At 45.2% G+C, this 23,963-nt stretch overlaps 1 protein-coding gene and 1 pseudogene across 2 annotated transcripts in view; one reads left to right on the top strand and one right to left on the bottom strand.

The window, feature by feature from the left end:
• GPR39 (G protein-coupled receptor 39) overlaps positions 1-18,094 on the bottom strand; it is a 187,533-nt gene extending 169,439 nt beyond the window's left edge. The window contains exon 1 of the mRNA XM_084893313.1: positions 16,668-18,094. Within this exon, the coding sequence (XP_084749439.1) occupies positions 16,668-17,877 (1,210 nt within the window). The 5' untranslated portion in view covers positions 17,878-18,094. The remainder of the gene's footprint in view (positions 1-16,667) is intronic.
• The window catches only part of LOC311627093 (vasculin-like protein 1), a 234,831-nt pseudogene that overhangs the window by 103,442 nt on the left and 107,426 nt on the right, over positions 1-23,963 (top strand). The gene's annotated exons all lie outside the window — the stretch shown is intronic.

The raw sequence follows: 23,963 nt of genomic DNA, 5'->3' as shown, positions 1-23,963 counted from the left end.
CCACCCCTTGGGTCTCTCCCCATCTAATTGTTCTATTACCTATTAGCTGACACACAGAGTTCATAGTACAAACAACAAAGGCCATTCCAGTTTAAACTGAAAATGAGGCTATTATTGTTTTTCTGTGTCCCTCCCACACATACCTGGAGGACTAGAAAACTGAGTATGCAGCCAAGAATCACATCAGATTTTCCCATCAGACTATACCAAAGGAGACCTACTGCAGAGATAGTGCCAACACCTGTCCTAAACCCCTGCGCTTTGTTGTAATGTCATTGCTCTCACTCAGGGACACTCTGAAACACACTGGCCCTGGTCCCAGACATGCCATGTGGCTGCTGCTCCTTCCCATCACTCTCTTCTGAATGAATTGCAGTGCAGATGATTGATGCAGTCCAGGTCACGTGCTGCACCCAGGCTGCAAGGGATTCTGGGAAAACAATGCATTCTCACCACTACCTCGAGAAAGCAGGATTCAAAGAGAAGGAAAGTCCTCAAACAGAAGAGGATACTCAGAAGCTTCTGGGAGGCCTGAATGCAGGATAAACACACACCAGACTTGGCATCAAGGTTTCTTGCCTCCCCCTCCCTTGCCGCCCACATCGCATCTCCCAGCTGGAGCACATTTTATTCTCTTTCAAGGGCTTATGTCTCTGTCCAGGGAAAGAACATGGACTTTGGGGACAGATCCCAGCTCAAACCTCAATGGGTGATGACCTTGAACAATTCTGGAATATGGACATAATTCTACTCTCATGCTGGTGAGGAGCAGGCTGGCCCTTGGCTGGCTGGTCCCAGTGCTCGGCCAACTTGGCAGCCAGATCCTAGAGCTGAAGGAGCAACAGGAAGCACTTGAACAACACAACTACTTTGAATGCGAATGAAGGGCCAAGTGCCTCAGCCTCTGGCCCCTCCTAAGCCCCCTTTGAATTTTCATACATGAGAAGGGAAGCCTCCTCCAAAGGAAACTGAACTTCACCTCTGCAAACAGTGGCTCAGAGCCAGGCTTCCATTTGTTTTTGAAGATAAAGCAATGTGAAGTTTCTTCTGCCCAAATGTCATAGAGCAAATTCCCTCCTGTGACAGCTACACAGCAAGCTGCTCACGGTTCTTAACACATATGACAAGATTAGTCACTCCCAGCTCCTCCGAAAGAAGGGTGTGGATGAGCACTTCTCATTGTCAATGTGCACAGGAATCACAGAGACCTGCTACAATGCAGATCTAAGTGAGGAGGGGTGAGGTGTGGCCCAACGCCCTGCATCTGGCTATTTCCCAGCGGATGTTGCTGCTGCTCCATGGACCACACTGTGAATAGCAAAATGGCAGACACATCTCAGGGATGGGTGAAGTCCAATTACCCACATCATTCACAATTCTGGAGCCAGAACCAGTTTACCTCATAAACGGCCGATATCCCCCACCTTTCATCAAGGCTTCCTTCTAGAAGGCTCCACCTCTATACTTTGTTGCCCCAACTAAAGAAATATCAATTAGCCCTAACTGATTTGGCTCTGTGGATAGAGTGTCGGCCTGCGAAGTGAAAGGTCCCAGGTTTGATTCCAGTCAAGGGCATGTACCTTGAGTGTGGGCACATCCCCAGTAGGGGGTATGCAGGAGGCAGCTGATGGATATATCTCTCTCATTGATATTTCTAATGCTCTATCCCTCTCCCTTCTTCTCTATAAAAAAACAATAAAATAGAAATATTAATTAAACTCCTTGGAGGGGAAAAACAGCATCTTCAGCTCTACAGTCCAAAGGATATATAGCACATTTTAGGCTTTCATAAATAATTGATTAATAAAGCACCAAAATGAAATGCAAAGACTTTCTGGAGTGATGAGAGAAAGGTAAAGACAGTCCAAGAAGGCTTCCTGGAGGAAGTGGGCCTTTGAGGGATTCAATGATAAGGAAAACCCCAGGCCCAAGGAGAATAGCCTGCATCCTCTGGACAGCAACCTTCAGCCATCAAACCCTCCCATTTGCTTCCTGTCAAGATAAGCAGTGACAACCCATCAGCTGCTCCTTAACTATATAAAACATGCAGCTGTCATTTCAACATGATATGTCATTCTTAAAAATGCAGCATGTAAACGGTAGGCCCAGACCTTTCCCAGAGAGTCTTGTTCGGCTGAGTATATCACGTCTTCCAGAGAATAGAACACATAAAGCTGGAGACCAGGTGACCAGCTCTGCCCAAAGGCCTGTGTGTAGCACTTTGTTTCTGAGGTCAGCTGCATTTCCTTTCCCCCTTCGCTAGAGAAAGAGGGTGGCTTCTCTCTCCAAGTTCAGTGAAGCTCATTGCTGCCAACTGGGCCTGCCTCCCACGTCTGCACGCCTTTGGTTTCCTAACCAGCGAGACATTTAGCAAGTACAATAGCAATTTGATGCTACAGCCTTATCTCCTGAACCCTGTCTGTCGGATTCTGGTAACACCACTGCTCTCCAAGTTCCGCCACCCTTGAGATGTACAGAGCAGTGTGACGAGATGTCTAAGAAGCTTCTGGCTGCCAGAATAGCTCTTACACACAGTAAGTGCAAACAGGAAATTTTTGTCAAGTTTCTCAATTGGCAGAAACCCTATCATCAGGAAATGGTGAAACGTGTTAGCCCCAAACATCTCTCTTCTTCAGACTTGCTTTCAGCCCTGGGCTTGGAAGTTGAAAGTCTCCAGGAAGCAGCAAAGCTGCCTATTCACTGATTCACCAAACATTTATTCAGCACCTACTAAGTGCCAGGCCATGAGGAAAAAGAGCTACTAAAAAGGATCCATCCAGTACATTGTTCCTCTTCAAAACTGCAGTATCCAGGATTCCAAAAAATCTACCCGATGGGACACAAACCCACAAATTTTTGATTTCCCCAATAAAACTCTAAAAGTCCAGCGAAAAGTCCATGTTTCCCCTGAACTTGGTAAACTTCCTAATCACCAAGCACTTAGAAGGTGCTCAATAAGTGGTCGGTGAGTCAATAAAAAGCTGGCCCCTGGGGGCAGTGCTTAGAGGGCGGAACTTTTCAATGAGAAGGTTCTGGAGATTGGACCTGTCTTAAAAGATATAACTCAGGCAGGAAAGGTATTTACCTTGGAGCCCCCTTATTAGAGTTCAGAGAAGGTATCCGTTTTCTATTGCTACTTAACAAATCAATACAAATTTAGTGGCTTAAAATAACCTATAGATTAAAACTCGAGGCACAGCATGGCTGGGGTCGCTGCTCAGGGTCTCAAAGGGTGGAGGCTGTAGGGGGAACTCCACCTCTTGGCTTAGTCTGTGTTTGTTTCCCACTGCAGTCCATCAGCTCATTCTGGTCCTCATTCCCTTGCTGGCCCTCTTCCTAGAAACCACATTCCCTGCCAGGGGTCCCCTCAATCTTCAAAGCTAGCAATGGAGACTTTCTCTCCCATGAAACCCCTATTATGCATTAAATACATGACTTCCTCTATCTCTGACCTCTAGGTCCAGATTAAAGGGTCATGTGACTTGGTTAAGCCCACACAGAAACTCCCCCTTTTAAGATCAACTGATTTGGGACCTACCTACCAATTTTTACTTCTGTGAAAATCCCCTCACTACAACACGCCCATTAGTGTTAGCATAAGGAGCAGGTGTGCATAAGGGTCCAGGGATTTCAGGAACCATCTCAGATTCCTGCCTACAGAGGAGAGGAAAGGCAGGGAGAGTGGAAGCAACTTCTGGAGGATTAGTTTGTGTGGTTTCCCTCCTTTCCAGGAAAAGCAGCCACTCTCAGGGATTTTAACCCCTGAACTACAGAATCAGATCCCAGCCACATTCCCTACCAGTGGTCTCCTCAATCTTCAAAGGGAAGGCTGAAGGAATGTGAGGATTCAAGGTCCCTGGTCCCCAAGAACTCCAAGGAGAGGCAGGGAGACAACAGCTGTGCCTCCTTCTGAGAAATGACTAACACGGCTCATCATTCCTCAGCAGGTCAGTGTAGGAAGCTTTAAGGAAGATAGGAAGATTTGAAATTTTTTGAGGAATGACCCGGCCAATAGACGTTAGAGCTGCTATCACCCAGCTCAGCTCCCTGCAGCTGCTTCCTGTCCTAAGCAACGTTGGGGCAACTGGGGTCTCTCTGCTGGGAACACAGGAGGAGCTGAGTGGACGTGTTACTTACTGGTGGGGAGTGGCCCTCATCCCCACCTGTTGCTCAAGGGAGTGGAATTCTTGCAAAGTCCCATGGAAAGTAATTTTCTGAAGTGCATATGAGAACAGGTGATTTTTATTTGTCTGGAATGGAATCCCTGAGTTTCCAAGGTCCCCTCTCCCTCAGACCTGCCATAAAAGAAGTGCAGCTATGGCTTTGAAAGGGCTGAAGTTAGAGCCAGTGTCCAGGGTTTCTGTTCCAAGTTGGAGCAATCCAATACATAATGAGACTTAGTTTGTTTCCTGTTGTAGTCCAACAGTGCATTGTGTGTGGGGTCCCCTGGCTCTAGACCATCTGGGTGAATGCAAAGAAGCAGGAACAAGAGACCCCGATGAGCTAAGAGTCACCAGAACCAGAGGAAGAATGCCTTTGTTTAGGGGATTATGTATTCCCAAATTTTGAGGGCTTGCAGTAGCCATGCCCATTCTGACCAATGATATCTGTTCCCAGGTGTGACTGACAGACAAGTGTCTTCCCCATGTCACCCCATCTCCCCTTTGTTGGCCTCTTTCTCCAGTGCTCTGTGCAGGATGGGCTGGTGGTTCCCTGGGGAGTGTGACACTGCAGCTTCCTGGTGAAGCTGCCCAATGACAGGCCTATAATGTCTGGCTTCCCACTTCGCTCCTTTCCTGTTATTAGTAACTAGCTAATTACAATAATATCAGAAGCAGAGTCATTCTCTGGCCATGAGGACCACAAATTGGGAAAACCAAGAGCCAGAGGTCTGGCTAATGGCTGGAAGAACCAACTGGCATCAGCTGCTCCACCAGGATGGCACCTCAATGAAGGGTTGTCTCTTTTTCACTCTCTAGAACATGACCAGGCCTGAATTTTGACTCAAATTGCAATGCAACAAATACTGTCCCCTCAGGGAAGCACCAAACATTTAACTGTGGCACTTTACTCATTAAAACCCTTCAGTGGCTTCCAAGGAAACATTTCAAACCCCTTAACTTTGGTCTGGTCAGAACTGGCCACGTGGTGGCTGATCTGGTCCACCACGCTGGGCTTGTGATGCGTTAAAGGGAGAACTACAGCGCTGAGCAATTCTCTTTCACCCTCCACAAAGCACAAGCTTTCATGTCAACCGCCTAGCTGAACAAGACAAGAAATCCAGCTTCTTTATTCAAAGCTGATCAGTTATACTAGGCAGTACCTGCTTTTTTCTTCCCCGAGGTGATAAACCTCATGGCTCAGACTTGTGGGCGATGGCTGCAAGTAAATGCAATTTAAGGGGGAATAAAAACACATTGGCTGCAAATATTGCTCCCACTGCATCCTCCTTCCATTAACCTGAGTAACCTCCTTGTTGACAAAGCGGCAAAAATTCCTGCTAAGAAATGATTTTTAAAGTTGTCCCACTGCATTAATCCTGTTAAACAGAGTTGAAAGGAGGTGATAAAACACCATCCTAATCATTTTCATTTCATATGGTAAATCTACATATGGTAAATCTAATCTTCAGGGCCAATTAACATGGACTATTCATTTGCTCATAGGAGATAAAATCTAAATGTCCTCTATGATGGCTTGACTTTTCAGGGGCTTGAGAGGAATCAGACCCCTTTCAAAAAAGGCACCTTTAGGTTCCAACGCACCAGAGAAATTTTTGAGGAGTGAAAAACTTCTCTAGGAATGCACACCCAATAGAAAGCACAACGCTGTTTCCCAATTTCAAATGGAATCTCATTCATTTATTTATTTAGTCAACAAATATCCATTACAAATCTGGCGAGTGCCAGGCACTGTGCTCAGAAGTTGGGAGGCAAAATGAGGGATAGTTCCTGTCCTCGAGTATTAGAAGGAAGAGAGACTTCAGTTGAATCATCTCAAAATGAAATACAAAATTATAACTGTGAGTCTTGTTTCAAGGGGGGTTTAATCAAGGCAGGGAGGTTGTGCCATGCTTGGTGACGGGACTGGTGGGGGCAGGTAGAGCATGGAGAAAGACATAAAAGCATTCCAGGCAGGGGAAACAGCGTGTACTAAGACCAGTGGATAGAAGAGAGTCTGGTCATAGACCACTGGAGGAATTGAAGGGTGTTATGGTTTGAACTGTGTCTCTCCCCCTACCCATTCATATGTTAAAGTCCCCGATGTGACACTATTTGAAGACAGGGCCTTTGGGGAGGTAATTAAGACCCAATGAGATCATAAGAGTGGGGCCCTGACCACTTGGTGTCCGTATGAGAAGAGTAAGAGATACCAGAGAGCACTCTCTCTCTTTGTGGGCACACAGAGAAAGGCTATGTGCAGACTCACAAAGAAGGCTGCTATTTGTAAACCAAAAAAGATGTCTCTCCAGAAACCAACCCTACCAGCACCTTAATCTCAGATTTCTAACTTCCAGAACTGTGAGAAAATAAATACCTATTGTTTAAGCCACTCAGAGGGGCAGTTGGCTGGAGAGGCCGCTGACCATGAGGGACTTTATGCTAAGTCTGACCCTGATGTAAGAGTCATGGGAAGCCGTTGATGGGCTTGGATTGAAGGGGTTGTGGTTGGGACCGTCAATGAGATCCCAGTGGCTGCAGCATGAAGAACAGCCCGGACAGGCATTGAATAGATGCCAACATTCTCCCAGTGATGACAGGTCGTCAAGTCAAGGTCCCTCACCTAGAAAGTAGACTTCTGGAAGCAAAGTAGAAAAAGCATTCCAGAGCCTGAGCTCTTTGAAGGGGCTTGCAAAGGAGGTGCCCACTACACAGCAGAGCCCGAGTGAGGCTGATCACTTGTCTGTTTACAACACACATGTCAAACACAAGGCCCGCGGGCCAAATCCGGCCCGCCAGGCCTTGCAACGTGGCCCACACCGCGCTGTCATCACTGCACTCCGCTGCGTTCCATCACAATGACGCGCGTGACATAGGCGGCTTGTGATCTCGCCGGCCGCCATACTTGCTATCTATTACTCATGTGCATAGATAACAAGTCACGCGAGATTCAGGAGGCGTGACCTATAGTCCGGCATCCGATGTGGTTGTCCAGGTGGTAGAGCAGAGGAGAGAGTGAGTGTGCGGGCATAAAAAATACACAGCAGAAGCTGCCAGTTCCTGGCATAAAGTGCAGGCATAAAAATCGCAACAGAATCTGCTATCTGTACCCAGCCAGGCATTTATTGACTGACTTTTTTTTTCTCCACTCCATCTGCCAAATCAAGCTATCCCTGTGCAGTTTTCAACTTTTTCCTTCTAACGCAGATTTCCAATAAACTACATCTTTTACTGCCAATATTGATCCCAAAATGTCCAGGAAAAGAAAAGTTGACGGTGAAGGCAGACAATTTAATGACAAATGGGAAAATGAATACATGTTTGTGCTTAGAGAGGGCAAACCAGTGTGTATATTGTGTTATGAGACAGTGTCGGTGATGAAAGAGTACAATATACGTCGTCATTTTGACACCAAACATAATGTTAAGTATGGCAAATATACTTTGGAAGAAAAGCATAAAATTGTTAAAGAACTAAAAGGCAAACTACAATCACAGCAGCAAATGTTTACAAAGGCTACAGCGAAAAATGATGCTGCAGTGAAAGCAAGCTTTAGAGTGGCTGAAGAAATTGCCCGTACTTCAAGGTGTTTTTCAGAGGGTGCCTTTTTGAAGCAATGCATACTAAAAGTGTGTGAGCAAGTATGTCCAGACCAGATACAGAGTTTTCAAAATGTCAGTTTGTCAAGAAACACCATTGCAGATAGAGTTCAAGAACTCTCAGGAAATCTATCATCACAGCTGGCCAAACAGGCATGCAGTTATCTCGCTTTTTCACTTGCTATCGATGAAAGCACAGACAACACTGATACAGCGCAGCTGTCCATCTTTATACGTGCTATGAAGACCAACCTCTCTGTCACTGAGGAACTTTTGGATGTAGCTGCCATGCATGGGACGACGACTGGTAGAGATATATTTGAGGCTGTGGAGAAATCTATAAATAATTTTAAATTACCCTGGGAAAAGTTGGTGGGCCTAACTACCGATGGCGCACCTTCAATGTGTGGAGAAAAGAAAGGCTTGGTTGGACTAATGAAGGAAAGAATGCAAAAAAGTCACTGCCACACACCCTTGATTACTTTTCATTGCATTATCCACCAAGAGGCTATGTGTGGAAAAGTTCTGGACATGAATGACATAATGACCACAGTCATTAAAACTATTAACTTTATACGGGCACGTGGCCTGAATCATCGCCAGTTCCAGCAGTTTTTACAGGAGGTGGGTGCAGAGCATGGAGACGTGCCATACCACACAGAAGTAAGATGGCTGAGCAAGAGCGCAGTCCTCAAAAGATTTTTTGAGCTCAGAGAACAAATTGCTCTTTTCATGGAAAGTAAAGGAAAGCCCTTGTCTGAACTGTCGGATCCCGCCTGGCTATGTGATTTTGCTATGATGTGTGACATATGCGAGCATCTCGCCCAACTGAATCTGAAGCTGCAGGGACGCAAACAAGTCATCACGAAGATGTCTGACATGATCACAGCATTCCAGCGTAAACTTCAACTATGGAAGTCCCAACTGGAACAGGACAATCTTGCCCACTTTCCCGTTTGTTTGAGTATCTCAACCACTATTTCTGGTACTTTTCCTTGCAATCGGCTGGCTACCAAAGTTAGCCGTTTACTAAGTGAATTTGAGCGGCGCTTCTCTGACTTTAGAACACATCACTCAGGCTTTGACATCTTTGCCAATACTTTTACAGTTGATGTCAACAATGTGCCCCATCACCTTCAGATGGAGATAATCGAGCTTCAGTCTGACAGTGGCCTGAAATCAAGGTTTCAGGATGTTGAAATTGAGGACTTCTACCCTCTACTGCCCCCTGACTCAATGCCAGAGCTCCGACTTCATGCTGCCCGTATTCTATCCATGTTCGGGAGCACCTATCTTTGTGAACAGATGTTTTCAATAATGAATCTGAACAAAAACAAGCACAGATCACGCATTACCGATGACAACCTCCATGCTGTTTTGCAGGTTGCTACAGCCCAAGAAATAAAACCGAACATTGACTCATTGATCCGGGGGAAAACGGTGTCAGACATCTAGCCAGAAAACAAAACAATGAGCATTTTAGGTACATTCCAATATTACTGTTTTGCTTGATACCAATATTACTGTTTTGCTTGATAGCATGTGAGTTGGTTAACAGCACTGTTAAGGAAAAGATTGTTCCACTCATTTTAAATTCACATTTCTGGTTAACATTGTCAGTTTATGACTGTTCAGTAAACCTTTCGGCCCGCAATTTAGGCTGGATTTTAGATTTTGGCCCCTTCTCTAATTGAGTTCGACACCCCTAGTTTACAAGAACGTGCAGCAGCAATGATGACCAGTCTTCTCCTCAGTGCTCAGGAAGTAGCCAAAGAGTAGAGGTGGAGGGTCAGTTGGATTGTCCCAAGGTTGCCGAGAGACAGAAGGAAAAGACAGTGAGAGAAGACCGTGTCATTCGAGTGGTGGATGAGAGACCTTATCTACTGGGGCAGGACGGGCTCCTTGACTTCCAACTCGATATTCTTCCCCTGTGCTTTCTTGGCCCACAAATGACTTTTATTCTGAGTGGTTGTAGCATTAATAAGTTGAATGCTTTGCTCAGCGGAGGCACCTGCTGCCTAGCTACACTTTGGCAGCCCCCATGAGGAATGCAACTGAGACAGATGAATAGGCTTGCTAATGAATGGGGACTGGGATTCCAATATTCCCTTCCACGAGAACTATGCATCTCTCCAGCAGAGTAATGAAATCTTGCAGACGGCCTGATTATAAAAATAAAGCAGCATTATTATATTTGTCTGCCAGGCTGATCACAAGGCACTGCAATGTATGACAAATGTCACAGGTAGAGAAATAAGCATGAAATGTCATGTATTACAGGCACATCTACATCAATAACGGGAAGAAGAGAACAGAGGCGGTGGCCTAAATCAAGCCTGTCAAACTCAAAGGCTAACCACGGGCCAAATAAATGAGGCATGTGGCCCGTGGGTCAAGAGTTTGACATGCTTGTCCTAGATATTTAAGGCAAAACTTTTTCCTGGAATAGCCAAACATTTGAGTCAAAATAATACCTTACCCTTGAAGAGTTACTAATTTTGGTACTATTTCCTTGAGAGACTGAGTTGGCATATCCCTATATACCACAGAAAAAGCCCTATATACCACATGTGCCTATGTACCACAAGAAAATTAATGACATAAACATATTTATAAGACCAGTATTTAAACTAATCAAGAAAACAACTATTTAAAAACTATTTTGGTACTTGGCATCTATTTCCATGTAATCAGTTGACCTGCACTGTAGAGTTTGATTTTTGAATTAATTTGGGGGGTTTGGCCTGCACACAGGGTGCAGACCTTCATGAAGTCAATGAGAGGGGAGATGGAGAAACACACCAACCAGATGCCAAGCCCCTGACAAACAGAGGTCTGGCGGAATCAGACCAGTCATCCTGAAAGATGAAAAATTGACAAGAATGATGATGTCACAGATGATTTAAATAGCAAAGAATTAAGAACAGGTCTTAGAAGAAAGCCCTAGTCTATATAATCTTGCTGAGAAAATCAGGCACAAAGGCCATCATACAGTTTCTCAGAAAAATTATGCCCTCAGAAAAGTCACACTTGTTTCATTCTGAAAAGTTTTTATAAGAATTACCATATAATTATAACCTGCTTCATAAAATATAAGACAAATTTCTTTTCATAGATTTCACTTCTGTTTTTCACAATGAAGTCCCAGTCAAACCTCTCTGCACATGAAATTTTGGACTCCATTTCAAGGAACAAATTTTAAGAGTATTTTTCAGGTACTGATTGTCCTCAGATAAAGAGGAGCCACTGTCAATATCTCAACTCTCTCTCCACCTTCCAGCCTTCCCCCATTCTCTCTCTCTCTCTCTCTCTCTCTCTCTCTCGCTCTCGCTCTCGCTCTCGCTCTCGCTCTCTCTCCTTCTCTCTTCAGGGTTCACGTGCACGTGTGAGTGTAAACACACGTGACTTGCCTCTAAATCTAGGGACTAAAAACCAAGAGGATGTGATTTTGACCTCCCTAGACCACCCCATAAATACAGAAATATAGATCAACATTCCTTTTAGAGTAATCCATTACAGCAGCATCTCAATCTTTTTCCCCCTCAAAATACACATGATGAGCAGCTGAAATAGCTCAGTTGAGACTGTGTAAGAGTGAAAATCAAATACACATGATGGATGATGTCCATATTCAAGGTTTTCTCCCATGAGCAACCCAAGTTGATATGAAAATCCTGCCACTACATGCAATTCTTTCTTTCCCTTTCCCTCTGACTCAGGAGAGCAAACAGAATGCAAACAAGTGGAATTATTAGAGTCCCCAATCTTCTCTTATGTTTCTTTAATTTTGTAATGTCATGATTATCTGTAAAACTTTTCTTCATAACTAGAGTTGAAAGTCAATCACTACCCTACAGATCTCTAGGAGGTAGCTATAACCTAGTACTAATTATTTATGCTCTTGCAAGTGACTAATTAAACTACAGTATCCTTCTCTTACTTTTAGCACTTTGCTAGAAATTTTTAAAAAATTAATTAAACATTCTTGATCAATTTAACTTTTTCTTTTACTTTATATTTATATTCCAAAGTAATTTAATGTGTCACACATACACAAGTTGATTTAAAAAAAAAACACATTCCATGTAAATATTTTTATCAGCTTTGAACCGGGAAATTCTGAGTGTTTAATTAGCCCAACTTTATTGTTATAGCAATAACTAAAGGTTGTTTTATTGATTTTTTTTTAAAAAAACTCAATAATTTATCACATTTTTTAGTTTTTCTTCTAATAGTTCCACATCTTTCTCACCAATATTTTTGTTTCACTACCTACTCTCCATCCCATGGACATATACTTAAGTTCTTTAAAATGTTCCAACTTCTGTTAAATGGAATAATTTCGGTGTCCTCATTAATGAGTTGATGTGAGCATGACTGATTTGCACATAGTATATGTTCAATAAATTGTGTCAACTGATATTATTGCTCATCAGTATTTGTTCTTAATATTTACTTCTGAAAATTCTCAATATTCATTCATATTTTAACTTTTAAATAGACTAGTTTTGTTAGTTCTCTACTGCTGTTATAATAAGTTACCACAAATTTAGTGGTTTAAAACAACATAAATGTACTATGTTCTGGAGGCCAGAATTAGTTTTATTAAACTAATATCAATTGGCAGGGTTTCAGTCCTTTCTGAAGGTCCTAGAGAGGAACCTATATCCTTACCTTGTCCAGCTTCAGAGACACTTGTATTTTGTTTTTAGTAACTCAAAGTTTGTACTTCTTATTTCCCTTCACCTTTTTTACCCACCCAGTAGTACCCTTCTCTCCTTTGGCAGCTATCAATTTATTCTCTATTTCTATGAGTCTGTTTTTTGTTTTGTTTTGTATGTTTTTTTAGGTTCCACATATAAGTGAAATCGTATGGCATTTGCCTTTCTCTGTGTTATTTCACTTAGCATAATATCCTTTAGATCCATCAATGTTGTTGCAAATGGCAAGATTTCACTTTTTTTTTTTTTTACAGCTGAGTAATATTGCATTGTATGCATATACCACATCTTCTTTATCCATTCATCTATCAATTGTCCATATGTTAGCTATCCTATATAATAAAGATGTAATATGCAAATGATCATTATGCCTTGATGAATAATGACCAACCATGTAACGACTGGATCACAGATCAGCAGGAGGGTGGGGCAGTGAGCTACAAGCGGGCAGTGGAGAACTATAGGAGGGGGCAGAGCAGCAAGCTATAGTGGGGGGGAGCTCCAGGAGGGCGGGGCAGCGGGCAGAGAGCTACTGGAAAGTGGCATCAAACTACTGGCGCATGTATTCGTGCACAAGGCTACTAGTTGTAAATATTGCTACAATAAAATAGAGGTGCATATATCTTTTCAAATTACTGTTTTCATTTTCTTCAGATAAATGCCCAGAAGGGAAATTGCTGTGTTATATGGTAGTTCTGTTTTTAATTTTTTGAGAAATCTCCATACTACTTTCCATAGTGGCTATACCAATTTACAATCCCAGCAAAAAACTAGAGTATGCTTCATTTAAACCACTCTGTCGTCTCACTTGGAGTGGATGACATCTAACAGCAAGCCACATGTGCAACAGACACAAACAAGGGAGGGGTCCATGGACCCAGATGCCACAGGCATTGAGAACAGTTCCAAGGGAGAGATGAGAGACATGGGCTGGGAGGTCTGGAAAAGCCTGCTGAAATGAAGGCTCATTTTGCATCCTCACCAACTAAGGGATAAAGAGCCAAAGCAGCAGTCCCTCTCCTGCAGAGCAGGCAGGAATCCAGACCAGCAGGCAACATCTTTCCTGGCGTCAGACGAGTATTACCTTGCCCACATTAGCCATAACCTTGCAAAAGGTAGTGAGTTAGCGCTAATTTCTCATTAAGCTGACAAGAGGCATGAAGAGACACACATGTTTCCAGGAATGTACTACACTTTTACAGTATTTTTGTTTTCTCTTGCAAATCAATTGGAAGCGAGGAGGCATTCCAGCATCTCTTTTTCTGCAGAGTTCCCAATTTGTTTCATTATCTCCCGCCCAGCACCTCCACTAGACTGAGACGCAATTGCAAAAGATGTAGAATGGAAAAAATAATATTTTCTACAGACGTCCTCATCTTGGGTAGATTTATGAATTCCGCTTCTGTTATGCAGAAGTTAGCATTTTTAACAACGGGTTGGGGGGGGGGGGGAGAGATATCCTTAATTGTTTTTTTACTGCCTCAAGAGCGCCAAAGACATCTTGTGCTATGTCATCATTTACATTTCACATTAAATGCAGAATGTTTGAAACAAGCAAATATTTATTTTAATTTGATACATCTGTTAACTGAAACACTAAAAAGACAGCTCCCTCACTATATTAAATTCAGCAATTTGTAAACAATTTATATGTTCATTTGTTCTGGTTATAAATGCCCCAAAGCTTATGTTTTATGAAACCCACAAAGTAAATGGCATTGTATTAATCTGATGTATGCAAGCCATGATTTATTCCTCTTCACTCCATTAATTTATTCCTAACTTGAGTTAATTAGCGAGGTTCCTATTTTTAAAAGCTCTTTAAATTCCCTGAGAGAGGAGCACATTTGCAAGAACTGCTTTGAAACCCTACTGCAGAGGAAATGGGCTAAATACAAATGGTAAATTCTCCCCAGACATTATCACACATTGAGCACCTGATTGCCATTCAACCACCTTGATGCGGAGAATACAGTGGGCGATGCATACATAGCTGTTATAAGAAAGAGGGAGAGAACCAGAAGGAAGGAACAAGAGCAGCAGTGAGAACTCTTTCCAGGAGATTCCTATCTGCATGAGATATCTTCAAGGGCCTATTCACCTTTAAATAAAAAACATTCTGATTTTAGGCTACAAAATGGAGACTGATTTTAACTTGAAACAATAGATATCCATTCAGAGAACTATAAAAAATCACAGTGTTTGGTCCAATAGAGAATAAAGATAAATTAATTATTTTCCTTAGTCAAATGCAGCCTTAATATTCTTAATTAGAACAGTAGACAGTGCCCTGAACTAAAATAAATCAATAAATAAATGAAGGGAGGGAGGGAGAGAGAAAGGAAGGAAGGGAAGAAGAGGAAATTCATTCATATTCAAGTATAAATTACTGAGAAAAGTTTAAGATATGCCTAACGGCAGTGGTTGGCAAACTTCAGCTCCCAGGCCACATGCGGCTCTTTGGCCCCTTGAGTGTGGCTCTTCCACAAAATACTACGTGCAGGAGCACACGTACAGTGCAATTGAAACTTCATAGTCCATGTGCAGAAGTAGGTTTTCGGCTCTCAAAAGAAATTTAAATCATCGTATTGTTGATATTTGGCTCTGCTGACTAATGAGTTTGCCCACCACTGCCTAAGGGTGTTTGAGGGAAGGGAGAACTAGTCTTTCAACAGATATTCAAGCTTTAAGCAAATGTAATGCTCGTTCCATCCTAGAATATTTGGGTAGCAGCGGGTGGGTGGAAAAGACTGAGTTTGGTCAGGTGCCAAAGTCACCCACTTGCTTCCAGAAAGGCTGGTCCTGAGAGGCAGCAGCACCACCAGCCCAATCTAGGCAGCTCCTTCCCTGTGAAATCCCTGCTTTATTTCACTTTTCTGCCACCAGTCATTTCCCTGCCCTGAGAAGCACATTGGAAATTTGGAGCTGCGTTTACATGCATTGGAACTAGGACTTTAAGCCTCTAATTCTATGAAATGGAAAAGCATCAGCCACACAACACAGCCCCTGACACAGAGGAGGCATCCCACACTGCAAGCTCCCTCCTCTCATTTCCACAGGCACCAAGTCAAGGCAGCTATGGGGCCCACCAGAAGCCAGAGGCACCTCAGGGACAAGACCTGGTGCATTCCATTCTCCTCAATGGCCTTCAAATTTTCTTTCATGTCTAAGGCCTGGTCCTGGAACCTGTTGCCCAAGTTCCCCTCAGCAAAACAAACAGCACCGAGATTTATGCCTCCTCCTGGCGCCACACTGAACAGGGGAGAGGGGAGAGAGAAGCATGTGTTCCATCAACTCCCCCTTGACTCACACTCACACACCCACATGTTTTCTTGTTTCTGCTTTTTTTTAAAAAAATGTTTTTTTCAAACCTTTGCTAGCACAAACTTTTTTTGTCTCCATGAAAGCTGGGCTCCCAGGCCCCTCTTGAAGGCGTGGGGGTCTGCAGATGGGGTCCTTCTTTCCTGACCCAAGGACTTAACTTTAAATATCTGCATCACAACAAAAGTTTGAAAAACAAAGAGTTGCTCTCTATGGAAATCAGGTGTTTTGGCTGATCAATCAAGTCCCGGGACGCAATGAAGCCAGATTTCCTGGATCAGGCACAGGCGGGTAGCTGCCTTGCTTCTCTGCTCCTGGGAGAACAGACGCACCGCGGCGGCACCGCAAGCCCACCCTGGGGAGCGCTGGGCTCAGAGCCGGGCTTCTGAAGACCCCTAGGAGATCACCCCGGGAGTGACAGCAGCCTGCAGTGTTTCCCTGACAGCCCAGCTTCTCCACAGGAGAAAAGGGCAAACAAATCTAACCACCTGAGGAGGGGTCCCCAGAGAAAAGAGGAGCAAGATCAGAATGCTCTGTTACCCCTGCAAACTCGGTCCCTTTCAGAGGCCTTGCACCTGTCCTGCATCACCTCATTCGACGCCCACATTTGTCTGTATTATCATCCCCCTTTTCCCCAAGATACACTGCAACTGGCTGGAGGACCCAGAGGCGCTGCTCGGGGCTATCCCTCATCCTCTGACTCCTGATCTAGTGCTCTTAATTCCCACAACACAGAGAATAAATATCCAGAGACTCAGAGCAATGCCTCTTTGGCCTTCAGAACTTAAGTTTACACTTTTAAGACCAGATTTGCAGTTAAGAAGAACCCAAGGAGGGAGGAGGATGGGACTGCCCCCAGGACTCACTCAGGAAGAGGATGGTCTGCCTGCGGGCCGCCCTGCTCTCCTCGCTCTCCGACTTGCGCAGCTCCGCCTGCTGCCCCCTGGCGGCCAGTGTGCCCTGCTTGCTCCCCCGCAGCACCTGCATCATGTTCCAGCACATGAAGGCCACGGCCACCAGCACCACGAGGTAGACCACGAAGGCGCCGAAGATGCTGGACTGGAACACGGGCCAGCGGCCGGCGAGGTTGGTGCAGATGGACATGTTGGAGGCCTGGGGCCGCTCGTGGTGGCGGGTGAGCGTGCGGTTGCAGGCGAGGCCGCTGCGGGGGTGGCTGTGCCCGGGCGCCAGCGGGTACTCCACGCCCATGGCGAAGAGCAGGGGCAGGGCCACCAGGGCCGAGGTGACCCAGACGAAGGCGATCAGCAGCTTCACCTGGCAGGGCCCGGACACGGCCTTGTAGCGGAAGGGGTGGCAGATGGCCACGTAGCGCTCGAAGCTGAGCGTGAGCACGTGCAGCAGCGTGGCGTAGCTGCAGGCCTCGAAGAGGAAGTTGTGCAGCTTGCAGGACAGCGCGTGGCCCGGCGTGGAGAGCGGGTTCCAGATGATGCTGTAGAACTCCATGGGCATGCCCACCACGAAGACCAGGATGTCGGAGCAGGCCAGGCTCACCATGTGGTCCGTGACCGCCTTCTGCAGGTAGCCCTTCCGCTGCAGCAGCTGCGTGGCGCGGATGGTGACGCTGTTGCCCAGGAGGCCCAGCGCGCAGATGAGCAGGTTCACCAGGATGAGGGTGATTTTGATCCAGAGGGCCACCTCGAACTCGGGGACGTGGCTGTGATCGATGATGTGGGAGCAGTCGTCGCCGGGAGGGCCGCCGGGGGGAGCCATCGGGAAGGGATGGGAGACCGTGTCCAGGTCCCTGCTCTCCGCGGAGCCCGGTCCCTGGCCGCACTCGGAGGCGCCGGCGCCCGCTGACCTGGGAAGGTAACTTAGTTCAGGTGCTCTCAGGGAACTTCCTGGAGCGGCTCCGGGCGCCCGGGGGTGGAGTTTGGGGAGGAAGGCGGTGCTGATCTGGGCCCGCAGCCCCCAGCGCGCCCGCCCGCCCTCCTGCTGGGGCCCCGGCGCCCGGCCCGCAGCCCCCGCTCCCCTCCGCCGCCCGCACTCGCCGCCCAGCGCGCCCTCCTCCGGGAGCTCCCTCCGGGCCGCGGCGGCCGGGGGTCGGCGGTCAATCATTAACCACGGCCGGCTGCTCCGCGCCCCGCTTGACTCAGCTCCCAGGCACAGTCCCCGACATCAGATCTGGCTCCGGGCTCCACCTCCCCGCCGCCCACGCGGCCGCCCGGAGACAGCGCCCGCCGCCCCGACGGCACCCCGAGGCGCGCCCCCGGGAAGTGGGCACCCCAGGAGGCGCCCCCGGGGAAGGTGCAGTGAGTGGCTCCAGGACTGGAGTCCGGGAAACTTCCCTCTCCCGCCCTGCGCCGCTGCCTGAACCGCTCCGGGGCTCCTTCTCAGGCGGGGCCGCCTGCTGGGGAGCCCGGACCCTGCCTCTGGCCTCGGTCACAGGCCAGTTGGCCGGGCTGCGGGCGCTCGCCTCCTTGGGTCCCTGCCTCTGCCTGCGGCCCTGGGGTACTGCGGTGAATGGGGGAGCTGTGCGCTGCCTGGAGCCTCTGATCTAAAGGTGTGGGCCCCAAGCGCGTGGAGGTGGATTGGAGGGGCGCCACCTGACCTTCCTGGGGAGGGGCTGGCGGAGCGCAGGTGCCTTTCAGTGCTGCTCAGAGGAAGACTTTAATTGGGGGCGAGTATGATGGTGGGGTGGGGGTGGGGGTGGGGGTGGGGGTAAGGGTGAGGGTGAGGGTTAGGGTGAAGGTGGGGGTGAGGGTGAGGGTGAGGGAGGGGGTGAGGGTGGGATGAGGGTAAGGGTGGAGGTGAGGGTAAGGGTAAGGGTGAGGGAGGGGGTGAGGGTGGAGGTGAGGGTGGGGGTGGGAGTGAGGGTGGGGGTGGGAGTGAGGGTGAGGGAGGGGGTGAGGGTGAGTTTGAGGGTGAGAGTAGAGATGGGAGTGAGGGTTAGGGTGGGGGTGGGGGGGAGGGTAAGGGTGGGGGTGAATGTGAGGGTTGGGGTGAGTGTGAGGATGAGGGTGGGGGTGGGGGTGAGGGTTAGGATAGGGATGGGGGTGAGGGTGGGGGTGAGGGTTAGGGTGGGGGTGGGGGTGAGGGTGAGTATGAGGGTGGGGGTGAGGGTGAGGGAGAGGGTAGAGATGGGGTTGAGGGTGGGGGTGAGGGTTGGGGTGGGAGTGAGGGTTAGGGTGGGGGTGAGGGTGAGTATGAGGGTGAGGGTGGGGTGAGGGTGCCACACCAGCAGGGCAGGGTTGCTGCTGGTGGAAATCCATCCTAGTTCTCAGGAGGGGCTACAGCCAGGACGTAGAGGACAGCAGGAGGCAGCTGTGGGCAGTGGGGACAGGGCCATCGAGTGAAAATGGCCTTAAGGATCATGACATTTTACATCTCTTCAGAGAGAGAGATCTCAAATGGATGCATTTTCATCTTCTAATTCCAAATTCAGAGGGGGGGGGGATCCTATGCACTGTAGAATGTTTAACACATACATGTCCCCAACCCCTCACCCACTCCATCCCCACCCCAGTTATAGTCAAACGCCTCTGATAGAACAAAGCGGCCCCAGATGGAGAACCACTGCCTTGAGGAAGAAAATAGACCCCCTTGGTCTGGCCATGCTTGCTCCTGCACTGGCTCTGTGCTAAAAGCACTTACATCATCCACCCGCCCCAGTGATGTGGCCATTTGAAGGAAGAAGACACTGTGGTGTCCAGAGAACAGGTACTGCCCCAAGGCCATAACGATGAGAGACTTGAAATTAACCCAGATCCCTCAACTCCTGAGTGTGGACTCTAACAGGAGGGACTTCTGGGAGCGCAGTGGGGGCTCAGAATGAGCTCTGAGAGATGCTTATGAAGAAGGAGGGACTCAGTTTTCTGGCCCCATCGCTAGACACATGGTCTGAGGACCTCGGGGAATATTTAATTGTGACACTGTCTCAGGTGAAAAAAATATCCTTTCTCTTTTAGTTTTCTCTGTTACGTTATAAGCTCCAAGGCCAAGAACTGCATCTTCTCACGCTGACCCCTCCACAGCACCCTGGTGTTTTACCAGGAGCCCTTCTCCATGCTCATCCGTGCCATTTGGCCTGCTTGCTGGCTGGGGAACTCCCTGCCCATTTCCCTGCTGCTGCAGTGTGCTTAGCTAAAGGACCTCAAGAGCCACAGAGCTGTCCCTCAGAGCTCACGGAGGAAGCATGGGCTCTCGAGGCTTCATAACTGCAGAGTAGCGTCCTGAGTGGACTCCTGTGCAAAGACCGGGGTTCTTTGCTGTCCCAGAGCTATTGAGAAGGTTGTCTAGGAAGACACACACCCAGCCCGCCTCCCCTCATACATACACACGAAGTGACCTCTGCCCACTTCTTCCTTTTCAATAGGAAACAGCAAGAAACCTCATAAAGATTCCTCAGCCCAGCCATACAGCCTTCCTTCAAAATCCTCCTGGTCATTTATGGAGCCCCTGTTATATGCCAAGCAATTTCACATAATTCATTTCTTTCAATCCTCAGAAGGCTGCAAGGTGGACATTATTGTCCCATTTTACAGATGCAGAAACTGAGGATCAGGGGGATTAAATGACCTGCCATCAGGGTCAGAGGCAGGATTCTCCCCTGGCACTAAAACACTTTCCACACCTGCCAGACACCTCTCTGCAGGGCAGGACTGTGCAGGCTGAACAGTGGCCTGGAGAGGGGAATTACTTTAAGTCACCAGCCCTGATGCTTCTCCTCCCCAGCTGCAGCATGTGTTATCTGCAATATATTTGGTAGTTTCAATTTGTTCTGCTCAGACAAGATTCCCATTTTTGTCCAATTTCTTTCATCACATTTTCCCCCCACAGTGTGAACAAAGATTACAAATGCATGGCCAAACAGTGCGAATCAAGCTAATTAAAATTCACTCCTTACAGAGGATCTGGAAAAGGCATTTTGAACAAAGGTCCAGAAGAATTAAATTTTCATTTCACCTTTGCTTATATTAAGACCAATTAAAAACTATTTAATGTGCTCTCATTTGTTGATAACAGACTGGTATAACACCAGGCCTGGGTCTGTGTAATCTAGATTTTTTTAATTAGCATATCGGACAGAGGAAAGAAAGAATAGGAATTAAAAGTGAGAGGAAAGAATGCATTAGGTACCCTTTTATTTCAGCTCTACTCAGGGGTCACTGTAGGGCTGACACAAATTCATATTCATAATTTACCCATTCCAGGTGACCTTCAAGGTCATTGAGGCTAAAGGTTTTCATACACTTTCCAGCACTGAAACTCATCTTAAAATTAAATCTACACTGGCACCCGAAGTAAAAGAAAATTTAAAAATACACACACATTGTTCTGGCCAGTATTGGAACACCAGCCCACACACAGAAGTGTCTCGGTTTAATTCTCAGTCAAGGACAGGTACATGGGTTCCAGATTCAATCCCACGCCTCTGTGAGGATCCTGTGGGAGGAAATCAATTGATGTGTCATCCTTACATCTCTCTTTCTCTCTCTCTCTATGCATTAAGCTACAAAGAAAAATAATTTTCAAAAATTACAAACAGTATAGATAACTTTATTTATAATTCCAAATAACTAAAAGTTAATAGCAGAAGCAGGAAACTGAAACATAAAACTTTACCACATCAATATTTTTTTTAAATCTCTGGAACAATTATTGGTCAAAGAGAAAAAACAAAACTCCAAAATATCTTGAGAATAAAGACCACAAAAATACTGCATATCAGAATTATTAAGAAATAACTAAAGGAGTACTCAGAAAAGGTTCATTGCCCTAAATGTTTATTCTAGTAAACAAGAACAAATACAAATAAAGTTACAAAAAATACAATTAAGTAAGACAAGAAGGGATTAATTAAGGTGAAGTTAAATATGAAAGAATTAAATAGAACTAATAAACCCCAAAGCATATTTTTTAAAGTAGGTGTTCTGATCATTAATAATAACTAGCGGAAGCTGTATTACAAAGCCACTGTTCTCAAAACTGCCTGGTACTAACACAAGAACAGACATATAGACTAATGGAATAGAATAGAGAAACCAGAAATCGACCCAAACCACTATGCTCAAGTAATATTTGACAAAGGAGGCAAGAACATACAGTGGAGTCAAGATAATCTCTTCAATAAATGGTGTTGGGAAAATTAGACAGATACATGTAAAAAAAATGAAACTAGATCACCAACTTACACCATATACAAAAATAAACTCAAAATGGATATAGGACTTAAACAGGAAACCATAAAAGTACTAGAGGAATCCACAGGCAACAAAATCTCAGATATATGCTGAAGCAATATCTTCACTGATACCACTCCTAGGGCAATGGGAACTGAAGAGAAAATAAACAAATGGGACTACATCAAAATTAAAAGCTTTTGCACAGCAAGATAAACCATCAACAAAACAACAAGAAAGCCCACTGCATGGGAGAACATATTTGCCAATGTTATCATCAACTAGGGTTTAATCTCCAACATTTACAGGGAACTCATACAACTAACAAAGGAAGATAACCCAATCAAAAAATGGGCAACGGACCTAAGTAGATACTTTTCGAAAGAAAACATAAGGAAGGCCAAGAGACAGGTTGAGAACCACTAGCAGGGTCGCCTAAGACCATCTGGAAACACAGATATTTACATTAAGATTCCTAACAGTAGCAAAATTACAATTATTAAGTAGCAATGAAAATAATTTTATGGTTGGGGGTCACCACAACATGAGGAACTGTATTAAAGTGTTGCAGCATTAGAAAGGTTGAGAACCACTGCCTTAATGGAAGGACTGAACTAGTTGAGGAGTTAAGGCTACTCTGGACCTGCCTTAAAGAAGTATTGATCTAAGCTATATAATAGGGAGCTGCAAGCCATATTATTTCTACTGGAAATATAGCCAGTCCAAACTGAGATGTGTTGTAAGTATAATACACACCACATTCTAATGTCTTTGTGTGATAAAGAATGTAAATGTAATAGTTTTTATATATTGATTTCATGTTGAAATGATAATATTTGGCTACAGGGGGTTAAATAAAAATGCATTACTAAGCACAATTTCACCCCTCTTTTTACTTTTTAAGATGAGCCTAATGGAATATTTTAATTTGTACGTGACTTGCATTTGTGGCTCACATGGTATTTCTATGAGACACTGATACTACAAACAAGCTGATAATGAAACAAAAGAGGAAGTCTAAGAATAAACCAATACTTATAAGAATTTCACTTGTATCATTGGTAACATTTCAAATTGTAGAGAAAGATGAATTGGTCAATAATTGGTATTGGAACAACAGGTTAGCTATCTTTAAAAAAAGTTGGATACATACCTCCACACTTCAATATAATACAAATCCTTAAATGTTAGAATAAAGCAACTAGATAATTTTAAGAGTTAAATTGGATTTTTTTAAATTATATTTTTATTGATTTCAGATAGGAAGGTGAAGGAGAAAGAGATGGAAACATCAAGGATGAGAGAGACTCATTGATCGGCTGCCTCTTGCATGTCCCACACTGGAGATTGAGCCCACAACATGGGCATATATCCCAACCAGGAATTGAACTGTGACCTCCTGGTTCATAGGTCAACACTCAACCACTGAGCCATGCTGGCTGGGCATTAAATTGGATTTTAAATCTTATAAATCTTAGAAGCTACAAAGGAAAATGTTGATAAACTTTATTTCATAAACATAAAAATATGCTGCAAGGCAAGAAACAGTAGCCAAAGGTAAATGACAAATAACAAACACAGAAAATACATATAAATGTTAGCACACAGTAATGACTGATTTCCACAAAAATATGCACTTATTCAAAAAATTAATCTATAGATTCACTGTAATCCCTTCAATTAAAATTTCAACAGATCTTTCTGAGGAAAAAACAGGCACCCAATTTTAAAAATGAGCCGAAGAGATAAACAGACACTTTATAAACCAAGAATCCAGATGGACTATAAACAATGAAAAGCTACCCAACCTTTTTAGTAGTTGAAAAAAAGCAAACTAAAACCACAATTAAATACAACTACACACATACCAGATTGACTAACATTTAAAGACCACCAATACCATAAAAACTAGGCAAGCTGATTCTAAAATTTACCAAAATGTCAAGAGCCAAGAATGAGCAAGATACTCTTAGGAGGTGAGAGGATTTGCTCTTCCCAATATCAAAACTTATTATAAAGTTA

Source organism: Pipistrellus hanaki, assembly GCF_964339955.1.
Source record: "Pipistrellus hanaki genome assembly, chromosome: 8".
NCBI lineage: Eukaryota > Metazoa > Chordata > Mammalia > Chiroptera > Vespertilionidae > Pipistrellus > Pipistrellus hanaki.
The sequence above is the reverse complement of the archived record's forward strand: the minus strand, read 5'-3'. Positions and strand labels throughout refer to the sequence as shown.